The 20,100-nt window shown below is 33.6% G+C and overlaps 1 protein-coding gene and 1 non-coding gene across 3 annotated transcripts in view; one reads left to right on the forward strand and one right to left on the reverse strand.

Moving 5' to 3' along the window:
• Window positions 1-16,430, reverse strand: part of LOC131146315 (proline--tRNA ligase, chloroplastic/mitochondrial) — a 53,043-nt gene extending 36,613 nt beyond the window's left edge. Inside the window, exons 1-6 of one of the 2 annotated variants that reach the window (XM_058095847.1) lie at window positions 15,905-16,430; window positions 15,473-15,529; window positions 14,939-15,049; window positions 14,663-14,749; window positions 14,475-14,588; window positions 14,184-14,390 (exon numbers count right to left, since the gene is read on the reverse strand). In XM_058095847.1, the coding sequence (XP_057951830.1) occupies window positions 14,184-14,390; window positions 14,475-14,588; window positions 14,663-14,749; window positions 14,939-15,049; window positions 15,473-15,529; window positions 15,905-16,240 (912 nt within the window). In that variant the 5' untranslated portion in view covers window positions 16,241-16,430. Of the gene's footprint in view, window positions 1-14,183; window positions 14,391-14,474; window positions 14,589-14,662; window positions 14,750-14,938; window positions 15,050-15,472; window positions 15,530-15,896 lie in introns of both variants that reach the window. The other variant, XM_058095848.1, reaches the window with a different exon arrangement.
• A 1,258-nt stretch (window positions 16,431-17,688) lies between these two features.
• Window positions 17,689-17,760, forward strand: TRNAD-GUC (transfer RNA aspartic acid (anticodon GUC)). The gene has a single exon. It is a non-coding gene; the product is annotated as a tRNA-Asp (tRNA).
• The last annotated feature ends 2,340 nt before the right edge of the window (window positions 17,761-20,100 follow it).

Genomic DNA, 20,100 nt, shown 5'->3' on the forward strand with positions numbered 1-20,100 from the left:
CATTATGCTTGCCTGTGATCACTTGTCTCATGCGTTTGAGATGGGTTTCCATCATGTAAATACTAATGTAGGGTTATTTTTCAGAGATAATTTTTTCCTAGGCTAAAAAGTGGAGTATAACTCCTCTGTCATATTAATGTTTCCTAGTGCCAGAGTGGGAATAGCATAAAAAAAATTTTAGGCCTAGGAGAGGGTGAGTGTTCATCAACTTGTAAAACTCACTAGCTATTTTCAACGCGTTTAGCCTACTTTCCTGACTTGCTAGACACACACTGTTAATGAAGGTGTTGAAAATGAATTACGTTGCTTCATTGTTTACTGCTCAAGTGTCACTGCTTTCATAAGCCGCTTATTGCTTCTGCTTAGATGTGCTTGAATGACAATGAAAGTGTTTTGTTGGTGAATTGTGGTAAACGCTAGGCTAGCTAGTTAAACAAGAGGGCTTTAGCTAGCAACGCACGGTCCATTCACAAAGGTGTGAAATATTTGGCCTATGACACCCTACCCCTTCTATTACCAATAGCAATAACTAGCTCACTCCTTATTGGCGCACATTTTATGGTCAGCTATATAAATCCTACAATCAGGGGCATTTTCCTTGGCTAGTTTAAGAGCTATTAGATCCTTCCTCACTATCTCAATCTAAGTTATTTTAGGTCCACCCCTACCCCTTCTATTATCAGTAACAATAACTAGGTCACTCCTCCTTACTGGTGCACTATTTGTCTTGCGTTTTAAATGCTCAAACCATCCAAGTCGCCCCGTGCCTTATCTTATCTTCTACAGGTGTTATGTCTAACTTATTGTAGATATGTTTGTTCCTTAATTTATCCTTTAATGTTATACCACTCATCTACCATAGAATTCGCATTATAAAACTTTTACTTTTTGGATATGTTTTTTCTTAGTTGCCTAACATTTCCATAAAACATGGCTAGTCTTATAGCCGCCCTATAGAACTTTCTTTTTAATTTTAAGGGTATCCTACGATCATAGCATGCCCGCAACATTCCTCTATTTTATCCAACTTGTTTTAACTCTACGTATTACATCCCATTCAATTTCTCCTTCCGTTTGCATAATAGATCCAAGATAACAAAATCTACTAGTGCTATTAATTTTATGATTACCAAGATTAATCTTTTATCTCCAATATACCTCCTTACTTGAATGAAATTACATTTCATATATTCTATCATACCACTATTTATCCTAAAACTCTAGACTCTAAAGTTATTCTCCATAGTCTTAACTTACTTCCATTCCACTCCTAAGCAATATCATCTTTGAACAACATATACCATTGGATCTCGTTTTGGATATTCCTAGTGAGTTCTTCAATTAAAAAAGCAAAAATATAGGGGCCAGAACCTTGATGTACGCCTATTGTGATTGGGAATTCTCTAGACTTTCCTCATGCAGTCTTCACGCAAGTTGTTATCATACATATCCTTAATGACACTAATATCTCTATTGTCTACTCCCCCTTTTTTTAAAACCCATCATAGAACTTCCCTAGGTACTCTATCATAGGTTTTCTCTAAAGAAAATAAAAAGTAAAAACTATAGGCAAGTCCCTCTTCTTTTCCCTAAACTTTTCCATTAACCTTCTTAATAAATAAATAGCTTATGTTGTCAATGTCTCAGGCATAAAACCAAATTGATTCTCTAAAACCCTCGTTTTTAATGTTATTCCTTGTTCATTCTTCCAGTTTCATCAAATGACTCATAAGTTTGATTTTGCAATAGTTATTACAATTTTTGATATCATCTTTATTTTTGCATATAGGTATTAAAATAATAGCATCGCTTAGGCACATGCAATATTTAAAATGAAAAATGACTACTCCAAAGGTTATTACAAAAGAAAAAATCCAAATAAACTTTTGAAGGAATGTTCTAAAAGAAACTAAGACCAAGACGAAAAAGTGAGCATACAAATGAATGCAGGCCCACTATGCCAAAGTAAAGCCTACAAAAGCTAGCAATCAAGGAGAAGATGAAGGCAATACATTAAGGAGAATACAATTATGTTGGGCTCTACTTGCATTATCAGCTGCACATCTAGCCCAAATTTAGAGCTGTCATTGGGAATGTTTCAAATAGTGCATTGCATCAAAAGGAAGCGAAAAGTAACCCCACACCTGAAACTGGAGTAATACAACCTAAAATAACAAATGAAAAAAAAAAAGTAATAAGAAAGAAACAAGATTGAATAATGCCTCTCCAAAACATAAGAAATCCCTCGAACCCTCATTCCAATAAACCAATATATCTGCATGTGTGGAGGTAGACAGTACAACAACAACAACAACAAAACCAAGCCTTAGTCCTACTAGGTAGGGTCGGCTATATGAATCTTTTTCCGCCAATTTATGCGATCATGAATCATTTCTATTAATAGATTCAAGGATATTAAATCCTTACTCGCTATCTCTTCCCAAGTTATTTTAAGTCTACCCCTACGGCCCTACCCTTTCTACCTTTCTATTGGCTTTTTGAGTCCGATTTTTGTTTTGATGTTGACAAACACAAGTGTTTCATGTGTGTGTCTAGTATTTTGAACAAGTTCATAATTCGGAATCCACACACACAAAAGAGGAAGACGGAAGTCAGAAAGGACTTAAAGCTCACATCATCCTGGCTGTTCCATGAAGACTTGAAGAGCAAAAGAAGAAAACATTTATTGTAATTGTATTGCATTTAATTTCTATAACTTTGGTTTGTAATAATGCATGCATCTGCATGATATGGATTGATTGCTCAGATGACCATAGAACTCCTAACATTTCACCAAAAAAAATTTTTCCTAAAAGGACTAAAATCATACAAAGTTTATGGAATAGCTTTAGGGTTAAATTTGAGCTTACAAAGACTTCGGTTGACCTTCAGTCAACCAACATTGGATTTTTTTAGCAAAATATTAATTGTTAATACCCTCGATTGACTGACCAGTTCGAGCTTTTAATCAACTCGGTCGACCGAACCAGCCCGGAGTCAAAAGTTTGACTTGCTCAGTTGACAGAACCACTTTTAAACTAAGCTTCCTTGGTTGACCGGTCTCCTAAAATTTACTTTTCCAATCACTTCGTCGACCGGCCTTGTAGTTCAAAATTGTCTTGGTCAACCAAACCTCATGAATGATCAACCGACCTCTTGCCATGGTCGACTGAACCTATGAAGGGTTCCAAATCGCCTTACGATGGTCAACCGTCCGGCTTCCCTGGTCAACCGAACCCATTTTTAATTCAAACTCATTGTGAGGGCTCAGCCGACCGGCCTTGTGCTCGGTCAATCGAGCTTGGATAGTCAATCAACTGGCCCGTGCCCAGGTCGACCGAACCTCTCAAGTTCCAGCATTTTAAAATGTTAAAAACTTGTTAAAATTAATTAAACTTTTCTAAAAATACCAAACGCGTCCCTAACGGTCATAATTTCCCCAAACTTTATAAATACCCCCTCATAAATTCATATTAGCAATTTTGATTAACTCCAAATTCTCTCTAAATCCTTTGTTAATCAAAGTTTCCCAAAAGAATTTTTATTAATAAAAATCATTTCTCTGGGGCATATTTTTTGTCAAATCTCTTCTACTCTCTTTCCGTTTATTTATTTCAAAATTTATTTTGAAGGAGAGCATTTTTATTTTGGGCATTTATTTTCTATTCATTTACATTTATTCTCATTTGCATCTTCATTTATTAAAATCATTTTTTAGAGTAACTTTAATACTTCTTCCGATTATTTTTCTTGATAAACATTTTTGGAAGAAATCTTTTATTGCACAAATATTTTTCTTGAGCCTAAACTCCAAATTCTCCAAACATTTTTATTAGCAAAAATTTTTATTGGAGAACATAATAATCATTTTGATATTTTCATATGTTTTATTTGTGCATTAATTACTTAGATAAGCACCCTTACTCTACTGAGCTTAACTCGTATCATATTAGAGTGTATGTATTTAGAGCTTAAACGTTGTACATCTCTGCTTGTATTTAGAAGCATTTTATCATGTACAAAAATGTTTTTAATATATCGGTTGGGCTCAGCCCGTAAATTGAACTAGGAAGTCTCAACCCCATAAGTGAGACCAGTTGAGTTCAATCCTTAAATTGAACTGAAAAGCCTCTGCCCCGTAAGAGAAATCGGTTCGGTTCAGTCCGAAAATTGAACTGGGGTGTCTCAGCCATGGTTTTAAATAACGGCCATTACGTAACGTAACGGCCGATACGTAACGTAAATCAAGGGCTCCGAAACCGATACAGGCCAATAATGCGGTTTGAAAAAAATTCATAGCCGTAACGGCCATTACGTCTCCTAACGGTCCGTAACGGCCGTTACCCCAACGTTACACTCTGTTACGAACCGTTACATGCCGACAACTTGCAGAATCTCCTTTCTGTTGCGCAGCGTTCCTTTCCCCCTTTCCCGAGTCCCAAGCACCCATCTGCCATTCAATCTACCTAAATCTAACATTCAAAGAGCAAAAAAACTTACTTGAAGTTTTATTGGCCGAGCTGCCGAAGCTATAAGAAGGCTTCACGCCTTCACTCCTTCAAAGCCTGAGCTAATCTACTCATCTTCGCAACCTTCACCTAGCCTTCATGATTCCTGATCCTAACTAAGTTCTTCGAAGCTTGAGAGTGGCCGAAGGCAGCTTCAACCGCCAGTCGTCACACTCGCCGCCACCAGCCAGCCCTCTGCCAGTCGTCGCACGAAGCTTGGAGTCATCGATAGCCCTTCAGCAGCCTCCGCCAGTCGTCGCACTCGCCGCCACCAGCCAGCCCTCCGCCAGTCATTGCACGAAGCTTCAAGGCTTCGAGGCTCCTCCAGTCCTCCGAGACGCCTCCCCTCTGACGGTCTCACTCAGAGTCTCAGACTCTCTGACCTCTGCTCATCTCAGCGTATGAGATAAGCTTTAAAATTTCAGTAACACTCAACACCCACATGGCCACATCTTATACTTTTTATTATTTTTTTTTTTTTTAATTATAATTTGTTGTAAATATGTTTGTTAAATTAAATTAAAAAAAAAAAGTAATTTAATAGAGTAAAAAATTAATTGAGATAAGCTTTAAAATTTCAGATTCATTTAATATGCAAATTGGTTCTAAACAATTTAAGCATGTCATATTCAGTTTTGATTAACATACTTTTACATACGTATTCTTTCTTTCTTTTTGGTTTCATTGCATATAAAATATATATTATTTTAAAATAAATGACTATGACATGGCATTCCAAAAATATGGAGTGGACAATTTCTCATGTTCTATTTCTATGCTATTTTATATTTGTAAGAGTAAAACAACATTTTGCATAATTATTTCCCCTAACAGCATTTTTTTTCAAAGATCAGAAATCTCCCACATCTTAAACTTTTTATTATGTTTTTTTTTTTTAATTATAATTTGTTGTAAATTATGTTTGTTAAATTGAATTAAAAAAAAAAGCAATTTAATAGAGTAAAAAATTAGAAAACAATAATAATAATGTAAAATAAAATTTTCTTAATTTATAAATATTTTAATTGTCTTATATTTTCTGAAAGGTAATTAGGAAAATTTAGTTTCATCACATATTTCCTATTTATAAATATTTTTTAAGTTTTAAAACATCATTTTGACCTTAAATTTAAAATTAGATAAAATAAATCGTTACATAATCTATTTTTTGTTTTTCGTTATCAAATAAAGTAAAAATTGAAAACTTAATAAAAAAAATTTTAACCTAATAGTTAATATATCAATAATTCAATTTTTTACTAATTACTAGTTTACTACTAGAATTTGTAGAAAAATTTTATTTTAATCCATAAACTGAGAAAATGCTTAAAAAATTAAATAGTCAATTTGTACTATATGGATCTCTATTAGTGATGTTGTGCTGTATATAAAAGTAGAGCAAGTCTTTTCCAATTCCACCTTTAAAATTACAATGTTAATTTTTTATAGTTATAAATGAAAACAAAATCAAGTTATAAAAATAATGAAAATATCTTTTTAAAGATATAGGAATATATTTTTTTGGAATAAAATATTTAATATTTTATAATTTTTCTTATTAAATATAAAAATAAATTAAACATCACTTATTATTTTTAATCAAATATTATATTTTATTTTTACGTAATAAGTATTTAAAATTAGAAGGACTATTTAGTACTTATTATTTAATATTTACTAAATTACTAATTATAATATTATTCCTGTCATTTTTTTTAGAAAGGTTGTAACTTTGTATTTTCTTTATGTTTTGTGTAGAGATCATCAAATTAAGTCTATCAATATGTCACGTAATAAAGGAAATAAAAACTTACCTAGTGAGGATATGGGATGGCATTTTGGTACTGCGGTGGACGGTAATAGACATGTTATTATGTGCAAGTTATGTGGGAAGATAATTAAAGGAGACATTACACGTTTGAAACAACACTTGGCACATAAAAAAGGTCAAGTAGCTGGATGCTCAAATGTGACCACACAAGTCAGCGAACAAATGATGAAACATCTACACCAGTATGCTAAGAAGAAAAGAGATAAACAAAAAGGGTAAGAAAAAGCAGAAGCCCAAATTAGAGGAGATTTTGAGAATTTGAGCGATGAAGAAGACTTGGAAAAATAAAGAATGAGATTTACTCGACAAGAAAGCATATGATCACAACAACAATGGGAAGAGAGACAAAGATTTCGAGCAAGAACATCTAGAGGGGGTAATATTTATGAAGAGGGAGGTGGCTCTGGCAGTGGTGCTACCAGTGGTTTCAATAGAGCAGGAGCTCAATCTTATAGTGGTCGAGAAGCTGGAGGTAGTGGACGACAATGGATAATCCTGATGCCCCTGAAGCTCGACTAAAGACAATAGATCCTATTTTAGAAAGAAGCAAGAGTGCGAAACAACTAGAAATCAACACAAAGTTACTGAAAGGTTTAAGAAGTAATTAGGAAAAGCAGTTGGAAAATTCCTAATTTATAATCGAATTCCAGCGAATGTAGCTGACTCTCCATTTATGCAACCTATGCTTGATATTACTGCAGAGGTTGGAAAAGGAGTGAAGGGTCCATCACCCTATGAGATATCTGAAATTTATTTGGAGCAAGAGTATCAAGAAATGAAAAATTATATAGCTTCTTTTGCTGGAATTAGGAAGGAAAGAGGTGTAACCCTTATGTGTGATGGTTGGTCAGGACCAACTAAAAACACATTATAAACTTTTTAGTTTATTGCGATAGAGGCACCGTGTTTCATAAATCAGTTGATGCCTCTGATGTGCCAAGCAAAACAGCTGAATATTATTTCAGGTAATTTTCTAATTTTAATTGTATATGCAAATAGTATTATGAACTTGCATGTTTTTAATTAAATAGTAGTAATTATTGAATCTATAATTTCTTTTCAGATTAATGGACGAGGTGGTTGAAGAAATTGGAGAAGAGAATGTTGTCTAAGTAGTGACTGATAATTAAGCTGCAATGAAGGCAGGAAGAAAATTATTAATGCAGAAAAGGCTCAATCTCTATTGGACAGCATGTGCAGCTCATTGCATAGACCTTATTCTTAAAGATATTGGTAAGAAAAGTAACGTGAAGAAGGTTTTAGAAGATGTAAGAATAATAACCTCATTTATTTACAACCACACATGGACAGTGAATTTCATGAAAAAATTCACAAATAATAGAGAGTTACTTCGCCCTACCATCACGCGATTTGCCACAAATTTCATTGCTTTGGAGACTATTGTCAGGCATAAACAAGCATTAAGGGAAATGTTTACATCTGGTGCTTGGAAAAACTCAAAGTTTGGGATGGCAAAATCAAGCCCAGCATATGATTCAAAGAAAATTATCTTAGGCAAAAAGTTTTGGCAAAAGGTCTCTGATATAATTAAAATGCAAGAAACCTTAGTAAAAATTCTTAAATTGGTTGATGGTGATGAAAAACCAACCATGGGCTTCATATACGAGGCAATTGATAAGGCGAAATTGGCCATTCAAAAATATTGCCGATTTTACAAAGACTATTGGAAAATTATTGACAACTAGTGGAGTTTTCAGTTGCACCAAGATTTGCACGCTGCTTGTAAGTGTAAATCAAATACAATTTTTTATTATTTTAACTTTTAAATTACGCATAGTTGCATTACAAAACTATTGATTAATATGTTTCTAAATTTAATTGTAAGGTATTTTTTGAACCCACAATTTCTTTATGGTGCCCCACCCTCTCCTGAAGTTGCTAGAGAAGTCATTGATGGGGTTAAAAAAGTGATAACCAAGTTGGTATCCGATATAGATACTCAAATTCGGGCTATTAATCAAGTAAGTATTGGTTCCATTAAATTGAATAATGAATTGTTATAGTATTCTGTAATACTTTCAAGAATAATTATTAATACATCTAATTAATTAATTATATTTCACAATCATCCTTTTTTAGCTGTTGCTATATCGAGATAGGCAAGAGACTTTTGGAACCCCGTTAGCTCAAAGGGCAGTGAAACAAACAAATCCTGGTAAATATGGCTATATAGCTAAATAATGGAGAATGACTCTATTTTCTCTCTTTATGTTCAAATTTAACTTTTGAAATATACGCTATACTAACATAAAACCCTTTTTAATTATTCATGCAGCTGAATGGTGGATTCATTATGGCTTGTGTGCTCCTGAGCTCCAAAGAATGGCAATCAGAGTTCTTAGCCAGACCACATCAACTTCGAACTGTGAGCGTAATTAGAGCACCTTTAGCCTCATCCATACGAAAAAAAGAAATAGATTAAAGTACATGAGACTACAAAAACTTATTTTCGTACATTACAACATGAGGTTAAAGTTAAGACGTACAATGAGAAGAAGCCAACGAGAAATTGAAGAGGGTTTCAATCCTATCAATTTGGACTACATTTTCGAAGAAGATGATCCTTTAAGTCAATGGTTAGAGAAGAGAGAGACATCACTACTCGACGGTCAGGACAATTCAAATTGGTTAAATGAAAAAGTTGGTGGTACTACAGAAGGAGGTGATCAACCACCAATAAACGCGCATGATGATTCAAGTTCAAGCCCTGAACGTACACAAAGTGATGACAATCTTGGTTTGAGCCCACCAGGTGATGATGATGGTAATAGTGGTGCTGGAGCTGGGGTTGGGGGGGGGGGTGGCAGTGGTGGTGGTGGAAGCGGCGGTGTAGAATATAATTATGGATATGACACAGGGACATCATTTGCAAGGGATATATATTCTTCTGATCCTTATGGACTACATGACATACCTGAAAATTATGACTTGGGTATTCCTCCAGAGAACCAATCTTCACAACCCAGGAGAAGGAGTGCTCGTGGTGACCCTAGTGATTCTACTGAAGATTCATATGGTGTGGTTCGTAGTTTTGGCGACTTTGGTTTAGATGGTTCATCATTACAATCATATGGATCTCATCCAGCATATCCACATTATGCATCTCGTGACTCACATTTTTATCTCAGTGGATCCGGAATCTCAGAATCTAGTGAGTCTTTTTCTACACACTACCCAGAGCCAGCCCCTGCCCCAACTTATGGACATTATTTAGGAGAATTTTCATCACCAGTACATTTTCAAGAGCAACAACGAAATGACACAAACTTGGATTTATTCAACTATGTATTTCCACAAGGATGGGGAGATAATTTCCCATCCCAATCTCAAGATACAGATGCAAATTATGAAGACCCTCCACGTCATTCTTTTTGGTGGTGACATGTGTTATGTTATAAATTTGAAATATTGTATTCATGTATTTTCAACTATTTATTGATATTTGATATTAATCACTTTTTAAATTCATGTATGTGTAATGTGTATATTGAGTATTGAGTCTATTGAGTATTGATTCATTTTTAGTAACTTTATGACTTTAATTAAATGATTCTTACATTTCTACATCTTTTTACTCATTAAAGTAATGTAAACTATAAAAAAATATGCTTTTTTTTGTAAACAGCGCACTAAAATTAATATAAAAATCATAATGCCTATTAAAAAGCATTTGTAGGTTGAATGAAAGCCTTCAAAATTCATTAAAAATCATGTATTAATGGATTTCATGCTTATTTTTCAATTTTGGCATGGTTGTGCATGCATGAAAAAAATTCACGACCGTTACGCCCGCTTCCCGTTACGTAACACCCGCGTCTCCCACGACCCGCAACGTTACCCACGACCGCGATTTCAAACCATGGTCTCCGCCCCGTAAGGGAGACCAGTTGAGCTCAGCCTGATAATTGAGTTAGGGTTTATCTCGCCCCGTAAGGAGAGGTATTAACAGCTTCTACTCCGCCTATTTAAGTGAGTAGATGTAGTGTAATCCTTGGGGGGTATGCCCAAGGCGGGGACGTAGGCTGGTTTGGCCAAACCTCGATAACAAATATCGTGTCTCTCTCTCTCTCTCATTATCTCATTTAATTTCCACACTTTAATTTCCATGTGTGTATGTCTGTTCATTTACAGTTATAATTATTTGCATGCACATATATTTTAAATGAGATACACATGTATGTCTGCACCGATAGCTTAATCGTTTTACATACATGCTTTCAATATTGAATGGGATATGAACTGTGGTAAATCGACAAATATTTAAATTAGCCAAAAAGTTTTTAAACCCAATTCACCCCCCCTCTTGAGATCACACCAATTCCAACACCTTCTACTGCCCCCCACGGTAACTAAGTCACTCTTCCTCACAGGTGCACTATGTGGCCTACGTTGCAAGTGTCCATACCATATGAGTCGTCCCTCCCTTATCTTCTTTAGAAGCTAGACCTAACTTACCACGAATATGTTCATTCCTTAATTTATCTTTCAATGTTATAGCACTCATCCATCTAAGCATTCTCATCTAAACAACTTTTACTTTTTGGATATTATGTTTCTTCATCGCCCAACATTTTGATCCATTAAGCATAGCTGGTCTTATAGTTGTCCTATAAAACTTCCCTTTCAATTTTAACGGTATTCAACGATCATAGAGCACACTTGAAGCACTTCTCCATTTTACCCAACTTATTTTAATTATATGCATTACAACATCTTCAACTTCTCCTTTAGCATGCATAATAGATCCAAGGTATCGAAAACTACAAGTGCTATTTATTTCTTCATCATCAAGTTTAACTTTGTCTCCAATATTCCTCCTATCATTACTAAAATTACATTTCATATTTTCTGTCTTATTTCTACTTATCCTAAAGTTTCTAGATTCCAAAACTTCTCTCCAAAATTCTAACTCAGCCTCTACTCCGTCCCTAGTTTCGTCAATTAATACAATATCATCTGCAAACAACATATACCATGGAACCTCCTTTTGAATACTATTAGTCAATTGGTCCATCACTAAAGCAAAAAGATAAGGACTCAGAGCAAATCCTTGATGTACACCTATGGTGATTGAAAATTCTCTAGTTTCTCCATCTATAGTCCTTACACTAGTCATTACTCCATCGTACATATCCTTAATGATATCAGTATACCTACTACATACACCCTTTTTTTCTAAAACCCACCATAAAACTTCCCTAGGTATCCTATTATATGCTTTCTCAAGGTCAATAAATATCATATGCAAGTCCCTCTTCTTTTCCCTAAACTTTTCCATTAATCTTCTTAAAAGATAAATAGCTTCTATGGTAAATCTCCCAAGCATAAAACCAAATTGATTTTCTGAAACCTTCATTTCTAACCTTAATCTTTGTTCAACTACCCTTTCTTATAGTTTCATCGTATGACTCATAAGTTTAATTCTACGATAGTTATTACAATTTTGAATATCTCCTTTATTTTTGTATATGGGTATTAAAGTATTTTTCCTCTATTCATCTGGCATTTTCTTAGTTTTTAGAATTATATTAAATAAATTAGTTAGTTAACCATATAATTCCGTTATCACCTAAGCATTTCCAAACTTCAATTTGGATGTTATCTGTTCGCATAGCTTTCCAATTTTTCATCTTTTTTAGTGCAAACTTAACTTCGTTAACTCTAATTTTGCAAATAAATCTCATATTTTTTAGTTTTTTCCTCATTTGACAATTCTAAGTTTAAACCTTCTATCTAATTTTCATTAAACGATTTACTAAAGTAACTTCATCATCTTTCTTTAACGTCTTCATCCTTAACCAAGACAATATCATCCTCACTTTTTATACATTCTATATTTCCTAAATCCTTACTCTTCCTTTCTCTAACTTTAGCAAGTTTAAATATATCTATTCCCCCTTCTTTTGTACCTAATCTATCATACAAATTATTAAATGATCTATATTTAGCTTCACTAACGGCATTTTTTGCATCTTTTCTTGCCTCCTTATATTTTTCAAAGTAATCTCTATTTCTACATTTTTGTCACGTTTTATATCAAATTATTTTTGTCTTTATGATTTTTTGTACATCTTTATCCCACCATCAACCCTCTTTGCTATTTGAGAATCTTCTCCTTGATTTACCTAAAATCTTTTTTGCTATCTTTATAATAGAACTAGCTAATCTATTCCAAAGAGTATTTGTATCTATCCCATCCTCTATGGTCCAAAACCATCTTTGATCATTTTATCTTTAAATTTTATTATATTTTCTCCCTTTAGTTCCACCATCTAATTCTCTCACACAGGTCTATTTTATCTTTTTTCTTCCATTTTTTAATACAAATATCTAACACTAAGACTCTATGTTATGTGGTTAGGCTTTCACCTGGAATAACTTTACAATCCTTGCATGATAAACGATTTACCCTCCTAGTTAAAAAAAATCTATTTGACTTCAATTTTGTCACTTTTAAAGGTTATTAAGTGTTCTTCTCTCTTCTTAAAGCAAGTATTCTTCATACTAAAATCATATGACATAGCGAAGTCTAAGATCATCTCCCCACACTCATTTTTGTCTCCATATCCATATCCTTTATGTATCATCTCAAAATTTTTATTATCTCTTCCAACATGTCCATTCAGATCTCCTCATATGAATATTTTCTCCGTCCCTGGTATGCTTTATATAATACTATCCATATTTTCCCAAAATTGTCTCTTAAGATTTTCTGCTAAACCGACTTGAGAAGCATAAGCACTATTGATATTTATTATCTCTTGTCCTAATATCATCTTGATTTTTATAATTCTATCCCCTACTCTAGTTTGGAAATCCACAACGCTATCTTTTAAATTTTTGTTTATAATAATGTCTACTCCATTCTTATGTTTTTCTTTTCCAGTGTACTAAAGTTTGAATCCTGATTTATCAATTTCTCTAACTTTCTCCCCCGCCCACTTAGTTTTTTGAAGGCAAATTATATTAATTCTTCTTCTGATCATTGTATCCACAATTTTCATGTTTTTACCCATAAGTGTCCCTATTTTCCAAGTTGCTAATCTAATCCTACTTTCCTACGTCTTTACCTGCCCACGTCCAAAATGATGCAGGAACCCTCGCATACTTGACGCCGTACCTGGGCGCCGACACGACACGTCGCTTCGGGGCAACGACCTAGCCTACCCTCGCCCACTTTTAGTTACACCCGAGTGATTCAAGTGCAACACGTAGCTCGTAACGGACACCCAAGCAAATATTCGGTAAGAATTCATATCATAGTAATCTGACAAATTTTACACTGGCTGTCAGCTATTTAACACAACTCTCCTCCTTTACCCGGGCTTGGGACCGGCTACATGTGAAAAAATTAGGACACTAAGTGCGTCACAGTCGGAGTTAGAGGTAGACAGTGGTTACTGAAATTAATTCATTGGTTAGATAACATAGAAAAAGAAAATGAATTGACATTTTTATCTTATATTGGTCTTGTGTGTTGTGAACATGGAAAGAAAAAGCATGCTTGTTTAACAATAGAAGTATCAACTCTCTGCATATCAATCACTTGGGAACAAAGGTGTCAGTAATTCTTTACTCATCAAAAGCATTGATTTAGCTCTATAGCTTCCTTAACATCTCCATGACAAATCAACAAGAATATCAAGCTCAATGTTTAAAAAGAAAAAAAGGAAAAAAGGAAGAAGAAAAATAAGGAGATAAAAATGAAAATTCATAAATTTTTATTTTTTTTAAAAAAAAGGCAACTCTCACAAGAAGAGAAAGTACAACTTGACAAATTCCTAGATTGCAGTTGACAATCTAAAAGCTCATATCTGAAAAACCTGTGTTCCAAAAGCACGGGAGAAATTCTGCCCAAGGTTGTGGCTGGTTCCAGCCTGAAGAGCCTTCCGGTCACCCATCATAGCTTCAATGGTATATGTCTTAGATGCACCAGCAAATGTTTCAACTCTTGATTTACGACCTGCAATAACAGGTATTGCAGCTTGCTCATAAGCAAATTTTGTATAGACATCAATCATCTGTAATGCCTGCAATTCAGCAGCACTAATCTGTTACATGAAAATAAGAGTATATTACAACAACTAAAAGCAAATTTCAGTTAAAATGCAAACCTCTTTTTCCGCCTCTTCTGGAGTTGCATGAGCAGTATGACCTTCCTGCCAAAGAAATTCAAGAGTCCTCACAAATGGTTTTGTCCGCATCTCCCATCTTGTGACATTTGCCCACTGAAACAAAGAAGAAAATAAGTTCATAAAACTATAACGGGATACATTGTAAACCATGCAATAACTCATCACACCTGATTGACCATAAGAGGAAGATCGCGGTAACTATGAATCCACTGAGTAAACATGTGATTCACTATAGTTTCACTCGTAGGTCGAACCTGCCAGAACCTCAGGAAGTGCAACAATCAAAGCCAAAACTCAGGTCATATTTCGCATGAACATGAACCAGTATACATGAATTCAGATTAACAGTCAGACCACAACAACAAACAACCCCGCATGATATGAAATTTTTTTTTTTTTTTAAAAAGAAGCAAATACCATTAGATTTTGAGGAATAAATATACCACGAGTTTTTCTTCAAGTTCCTTGCCTCCTCCAATAGTCACAAGGGCCAATTCAGGACTGAAACCCTCAACATGGCTAGCTTCTTTCTCAATGAATGAGTATGGTATAAACTGCAGAAGAGAATGGTATGAAAATATCACAAAACCCATAATATATTATTTTCTATAAATACATATATGGCTTGCTTCTAAACATTTTCCATGATAATATTTGAACTTTCAGAGCTAATTTAACGCCTCCTCATTCTAAACTTACATAAACAATGAAAGTAATATGTTACAGGTTCATATAACAACTCATTTTCCTCTCATATTCTGAGAAAGTGAGAAGATCAAAGATATTCACAAAACTAGTTAATCAAGCTTGGCGAAGGTGCTTGTTATTCCATATAACATGCTAAAAGATTAGAACTTCTAACAATACCCCCAAACCCCCCCCCCCCCCACAAATAAATAATTAAAAATTAAAAAAAATAATAAACCTCACTCTCCTGTACTTTCTCAGCAACCAAACAGAGTTTCAGACTGATTTACCTGTGGGAAATACATGTTACTGTGACCAGTCTCCTTGAACCTAATATTCAAATAATCCTGCAAAAAATGACAGCTCTGCTTATGGCATACGAACATAAAAATAGAAAATCAAAACGCTGAAATTAAATCATCCAATTCTATAAAATTTCCAATAAACAACCCCCCACCCAAAAAAAAATACAAAAACAAAACAAAAACCTAACGCTCTCCGTCTCCGAAGAAAAACAACTCCAAAGCCTACCAAAGCTCATGTCCATAACTTAGAGTACCTTCAAAAATCATACAACACCCAAAAATTAATCAAAAATGAACGAAAAAGTCAAATTCACGCAGCTCCGGAACTCGAAGTGACTTCCGAAAATCAACTAATCCTCCCAAATCAATAGAAATAAGACTTGCAAACCAAATCAACACACTCACGCACCCAGAGACCTGGATAGCCTCCCAAATAGCGTAACCGTATGGACGAATGACCATGGTACCACGAACCGGGCCATAATCGGCAAGCTCGGCGTTAGCAATGACATCGAGAAACCAGGCGTTGAAGTCTTGAGACCGAGGCGTGATGACTTTCTCCTCTCCTCGCGGCTTCTGCTCGACCTCCGGCAGCACCTCTTTCTCCACCGTGCTCTGGGCGCAGACGCCGCTTAACTGGCGGAGAGAGCCGAGCCGATGGCGGCGGCGGAAAAGGTCCGGCGATCTGCCGGCGACGGACGCGGAGACGAAAAAAGAGGAGAGAGAGGGGAGCCGCAGTGTCAGAGCCACCATTGGTAACTGTTGGAACTTGAACGCTCTGGCCACTCAGAGAGGGGTCGAGCACTGAGGCTTCGCGTTCAAGAGAAGAGAGATGACGCTTTCTGCACTCCTCAGGTCTCTTACGGATGATGGTTGTACACTTTCCTCCACTCCATTTTTGGTTTTTTGTAACTTCCTTTTCGATTGGTCTATGGAATTTTTTTTCTTCCTAATTATTCACTTTTGATTTCTTAAATGTAAATTATTAGTTTTGTAATAAAGATCATATAATTTAAAATTTATTAAATATTTTATTATTAATCTATAACTCATAGATTTTGATTAGGTGATTGATTAGACAAAAAAAAAAAAATTTTGACTTAAAATCAAAGTAAATTTTATGATTAATTAAGGGCCCATATTCAATAAAAATCAATTAAATTTGATGAATTTTACTAAACTTTGACGACTCATACAGTATCATAAATTGTAATTTGTGTCAATCTTTTTTCACAACTTTTATTTTATTTTTTGTTATTTACTTTTTGAAGTGCAAATGAATAAATAAAAAATTAAATAACAAAAAATGAAAAAAATAGGATTTGTGAAATTATGCTAAATTTGTTATTCTAATAAATTAATAGTGTTTAATGAATATCGGACACTATCATCCTAAAAAAATAAATAAATTTGATTATTGTTTGCCCATCAATCTTATGAAGCCCCTACTCGAATCTTTAACCTAATAACTTAGTCCCTTTTTCCCAATCTCACTTCAACATTAACTCACATAAAAATTTTGTATCTAACTTATAACTAATTCATAAGAATAACTCTTTAAATATACTTTATCATATTTATTTATGAAAATTTTAAGTTAATCATATTTATTGAAAAACTTTAAAAAAAAAAAAATTCAGAGTGAGGTAATAAATAAATCACTTTTATCATCTACTTAAAAATCCTAACTAATTTGGTATTGTTAAGCATGCATAAATGATTTGCGCGCAATTATTGAATGACTGATATTTATTTAAAATTATGAATAATAGTGTTTCTAATTTTTAATAATTTTTTTTAATTGTAAAAACGCAACACACAATCAAATTTAAAATAAAATTATTTTTCGTCCCTCACTCAAATCCCAACAACTATAATTTGAAGTTTTTGAGTTCGAACTTTCCAAAAAAAAAACAAAAGAGAGAGAGAGAGAGAGAGAATAGTCTGCAAAGCATATTAACACACTTTGGATCTTAAAAGTATTGATATTTCTTGAGGTCTAACTTGATAAATGAGTCATACCCCACAAATGGGCCTGAATGGGTCAACCGTGTCAGTTTGGTTGGGCCTAATCCTAAGCCCCATAAATTGACCCACAAAGTTATGCGTTTGGTTCCCATGTCCCACTTGCAGGGCGGTTGCAACTTTGTCGGCTCTAATTTTAAAGATATAAATACACTGAAATGCAAGAGAGCACCAAAGTCGTTGTAGTATAGTGGTGAGTATTCCCGCCTGTCACGCGGGTGACCCGGGTTCGATCCCCGGCAACGGCGGTTGATATCTTTTACGGTCAATAATTTTTACAAACTGGCAAAATCTTTTTACTCTCTTTTAATTCCATTGTACTTTTTCTTAAATTGGAAAATTACAATATGACAAAGGGAAATGCAGGATTTACTTGAATTTATTACCAATTATATGTTCAATATTTCAACTAAACTAAGCAGACCTTTTTTTAAAAAAAACATTTTCTTAATTGAAGCAACTTGCATATTTTAAATGCATTCTTTTTCTCATGGTTACCAATTAAAATTTTTTGTGATTAATATATTAAAAATACTGGTTGCACCAACTTTTGATTAATACAATTGAATTGAATAGTTGTGATAAAATGTAAGTTTTTTATCAGTAATTTTGACTAGCTAGAAAAAATAAAAACTAAGTTTTTATCAACAACTTTCTCAAATAATAAGAAACGAATATAATAACAATCAACGAAAAAGAAATTTGATACGTAAATGATTTTGTCATCCATAGCCTAAAACAACAACATCTATTGCAACTCTCCCCCCTTCACTCTATAGTAATCGACCAACTCAACCTCAATTGTTACTCTTATGCCCCTATCTCATTCAGTCACTGTCTACAACTTCATCCAAACTTATCCTAATGCTTTTCTACTAATGTTAATTGAAGTTGCAACATGACAATCTCTTTTTCGATTGTGATTTTAATTTGTACAAGTGGACCAAGCCATGCAATTTTCCCTTGTTCAATTTTCGCTCACCAAAGTGAATGAATGAATTGGAATGTTGAGTTAACAAAAGTGAAAAACCTTTTTTTATCATAATTTGTATGATCATAAATATATATATATATATTTGTACTAAACACAAATTTTGTTCTTCTTTCGTTTTCATTGAAAGGCATTACAATACGGAAAAGGCATTGCAGTTTTCCATATAATAGTTTTGACTAAGTCAGAAATAAAAAAATTTTGTTAGGATTAGCTCAAGCTTATTACAAAATTATGCATTTAAATTAGTAAATGTTTTAATTATTTATCAAAAGTAGAGTGAATCACTTATTTTTTTCTCAAGACATAAAAAAGTTGTCTCAAGCAAAAGGTGATTGATTAATACCACTTAGGGTACTAATGCTCATCTTTTGACTGATACAGTTGAAATTAAAAATATTTAGTTAAACAAAAAGTTCACCTTTTTAATCAATAAATTTGTTTGGCACAAATACATACATACACTACATATATATATTATATCAGATATACTTAGTTGAGTGGACTCAAAATTTGTTCCCCAATTAAAAGCTTACAATATGGCAAGCAATGTTATTTTTCCAGTTAAGTTTGAAACATATCAGGAGATTCAGATTATTTAGGATGGTTCAAGCTTATTACAAAATTTTGTATTTATTTTTTATTTTTTTTTCGAACTAAAGTAAATCTCATTTTTTCTGATACGATTTATACCATGATGATGCTAGTTGCATCAACTTTTGACTAGTATAGTTGAATTGAACCATTAAGTCAAGCAGAAAGTAAACTTCTTGTCAATAATATTGGTTGATTATATATATATATTGGTTAAAAAATTATAGGATATACTCAAGCTTATTACAAAATTATGTGTTTATTTTTCAAATTATATTCGAATTGAAGTAAATTACATTTTCTTTTTCAAGACATAAAAAGTGTCAATTGAAAGTTGACATGATTAATACATTGATGATGTTAGTTGCATAAACTCTTGACTGATATTATTGAATTGAATCGTTAAGTTAAGCCGAAAATAAACTTCTTGTCAAAAATTTTGGTTGATAAATATCTATTATATATAGAAGATAGATATATAGAATTATTTTCACAAATTTTACTATTTTTTCCATTCAAAGCAATAGTATGGCAAAGGTCGCGTTTATCCTATGTAATAGTTTTGAACATAATTAGGAAATTATTAAGATTTGCTCAAGCTTACTACAAAATAATGTGTTTAATATTATTAATTTGTTTTTAATATTTATCAAATTATAGCAAATCACATAATTAAAGGTTGATGTGATTAATACATTGACGGTCCGAGTTGCATCAACTTTTGACTAACACAATTGAATTGAATAATTAAGTAATATAAAAAATAAACTTTTTAATATACATACATACATACAATTTAAATCAGCCACATACAATTTATGGCGTCAATAGGTAGGTACATTACCAAAATTTTGGTAACTCGTGTGAAGGGATTGAGTAGCTTATCATAGACGAGGGATCGAGAGAGAGTGACGACCCTCATTTTGATCCTACCTAACCACATCCTCTCTTCTGTTAACATAGCTCATCTAGGGAGGGGTGTCGAGTAAGTAGTGGGGGTCAA

Source organism: Malania oleifera, chromosome 13 (assembly GCF_029873635.1).
Source record: "Malania oleifera isolate guangnan ecotype guangnan chromosome 13, ASM2987363v1, whole genome shotgun sequence".
In the NCBI taxonomy this organism is placed as follows: Eukaryota; Viridiplantae; Streptophyta; class Magnoliopsida; order Santalales; family Ximeniaceae; genus Malania; species Malania oleifera.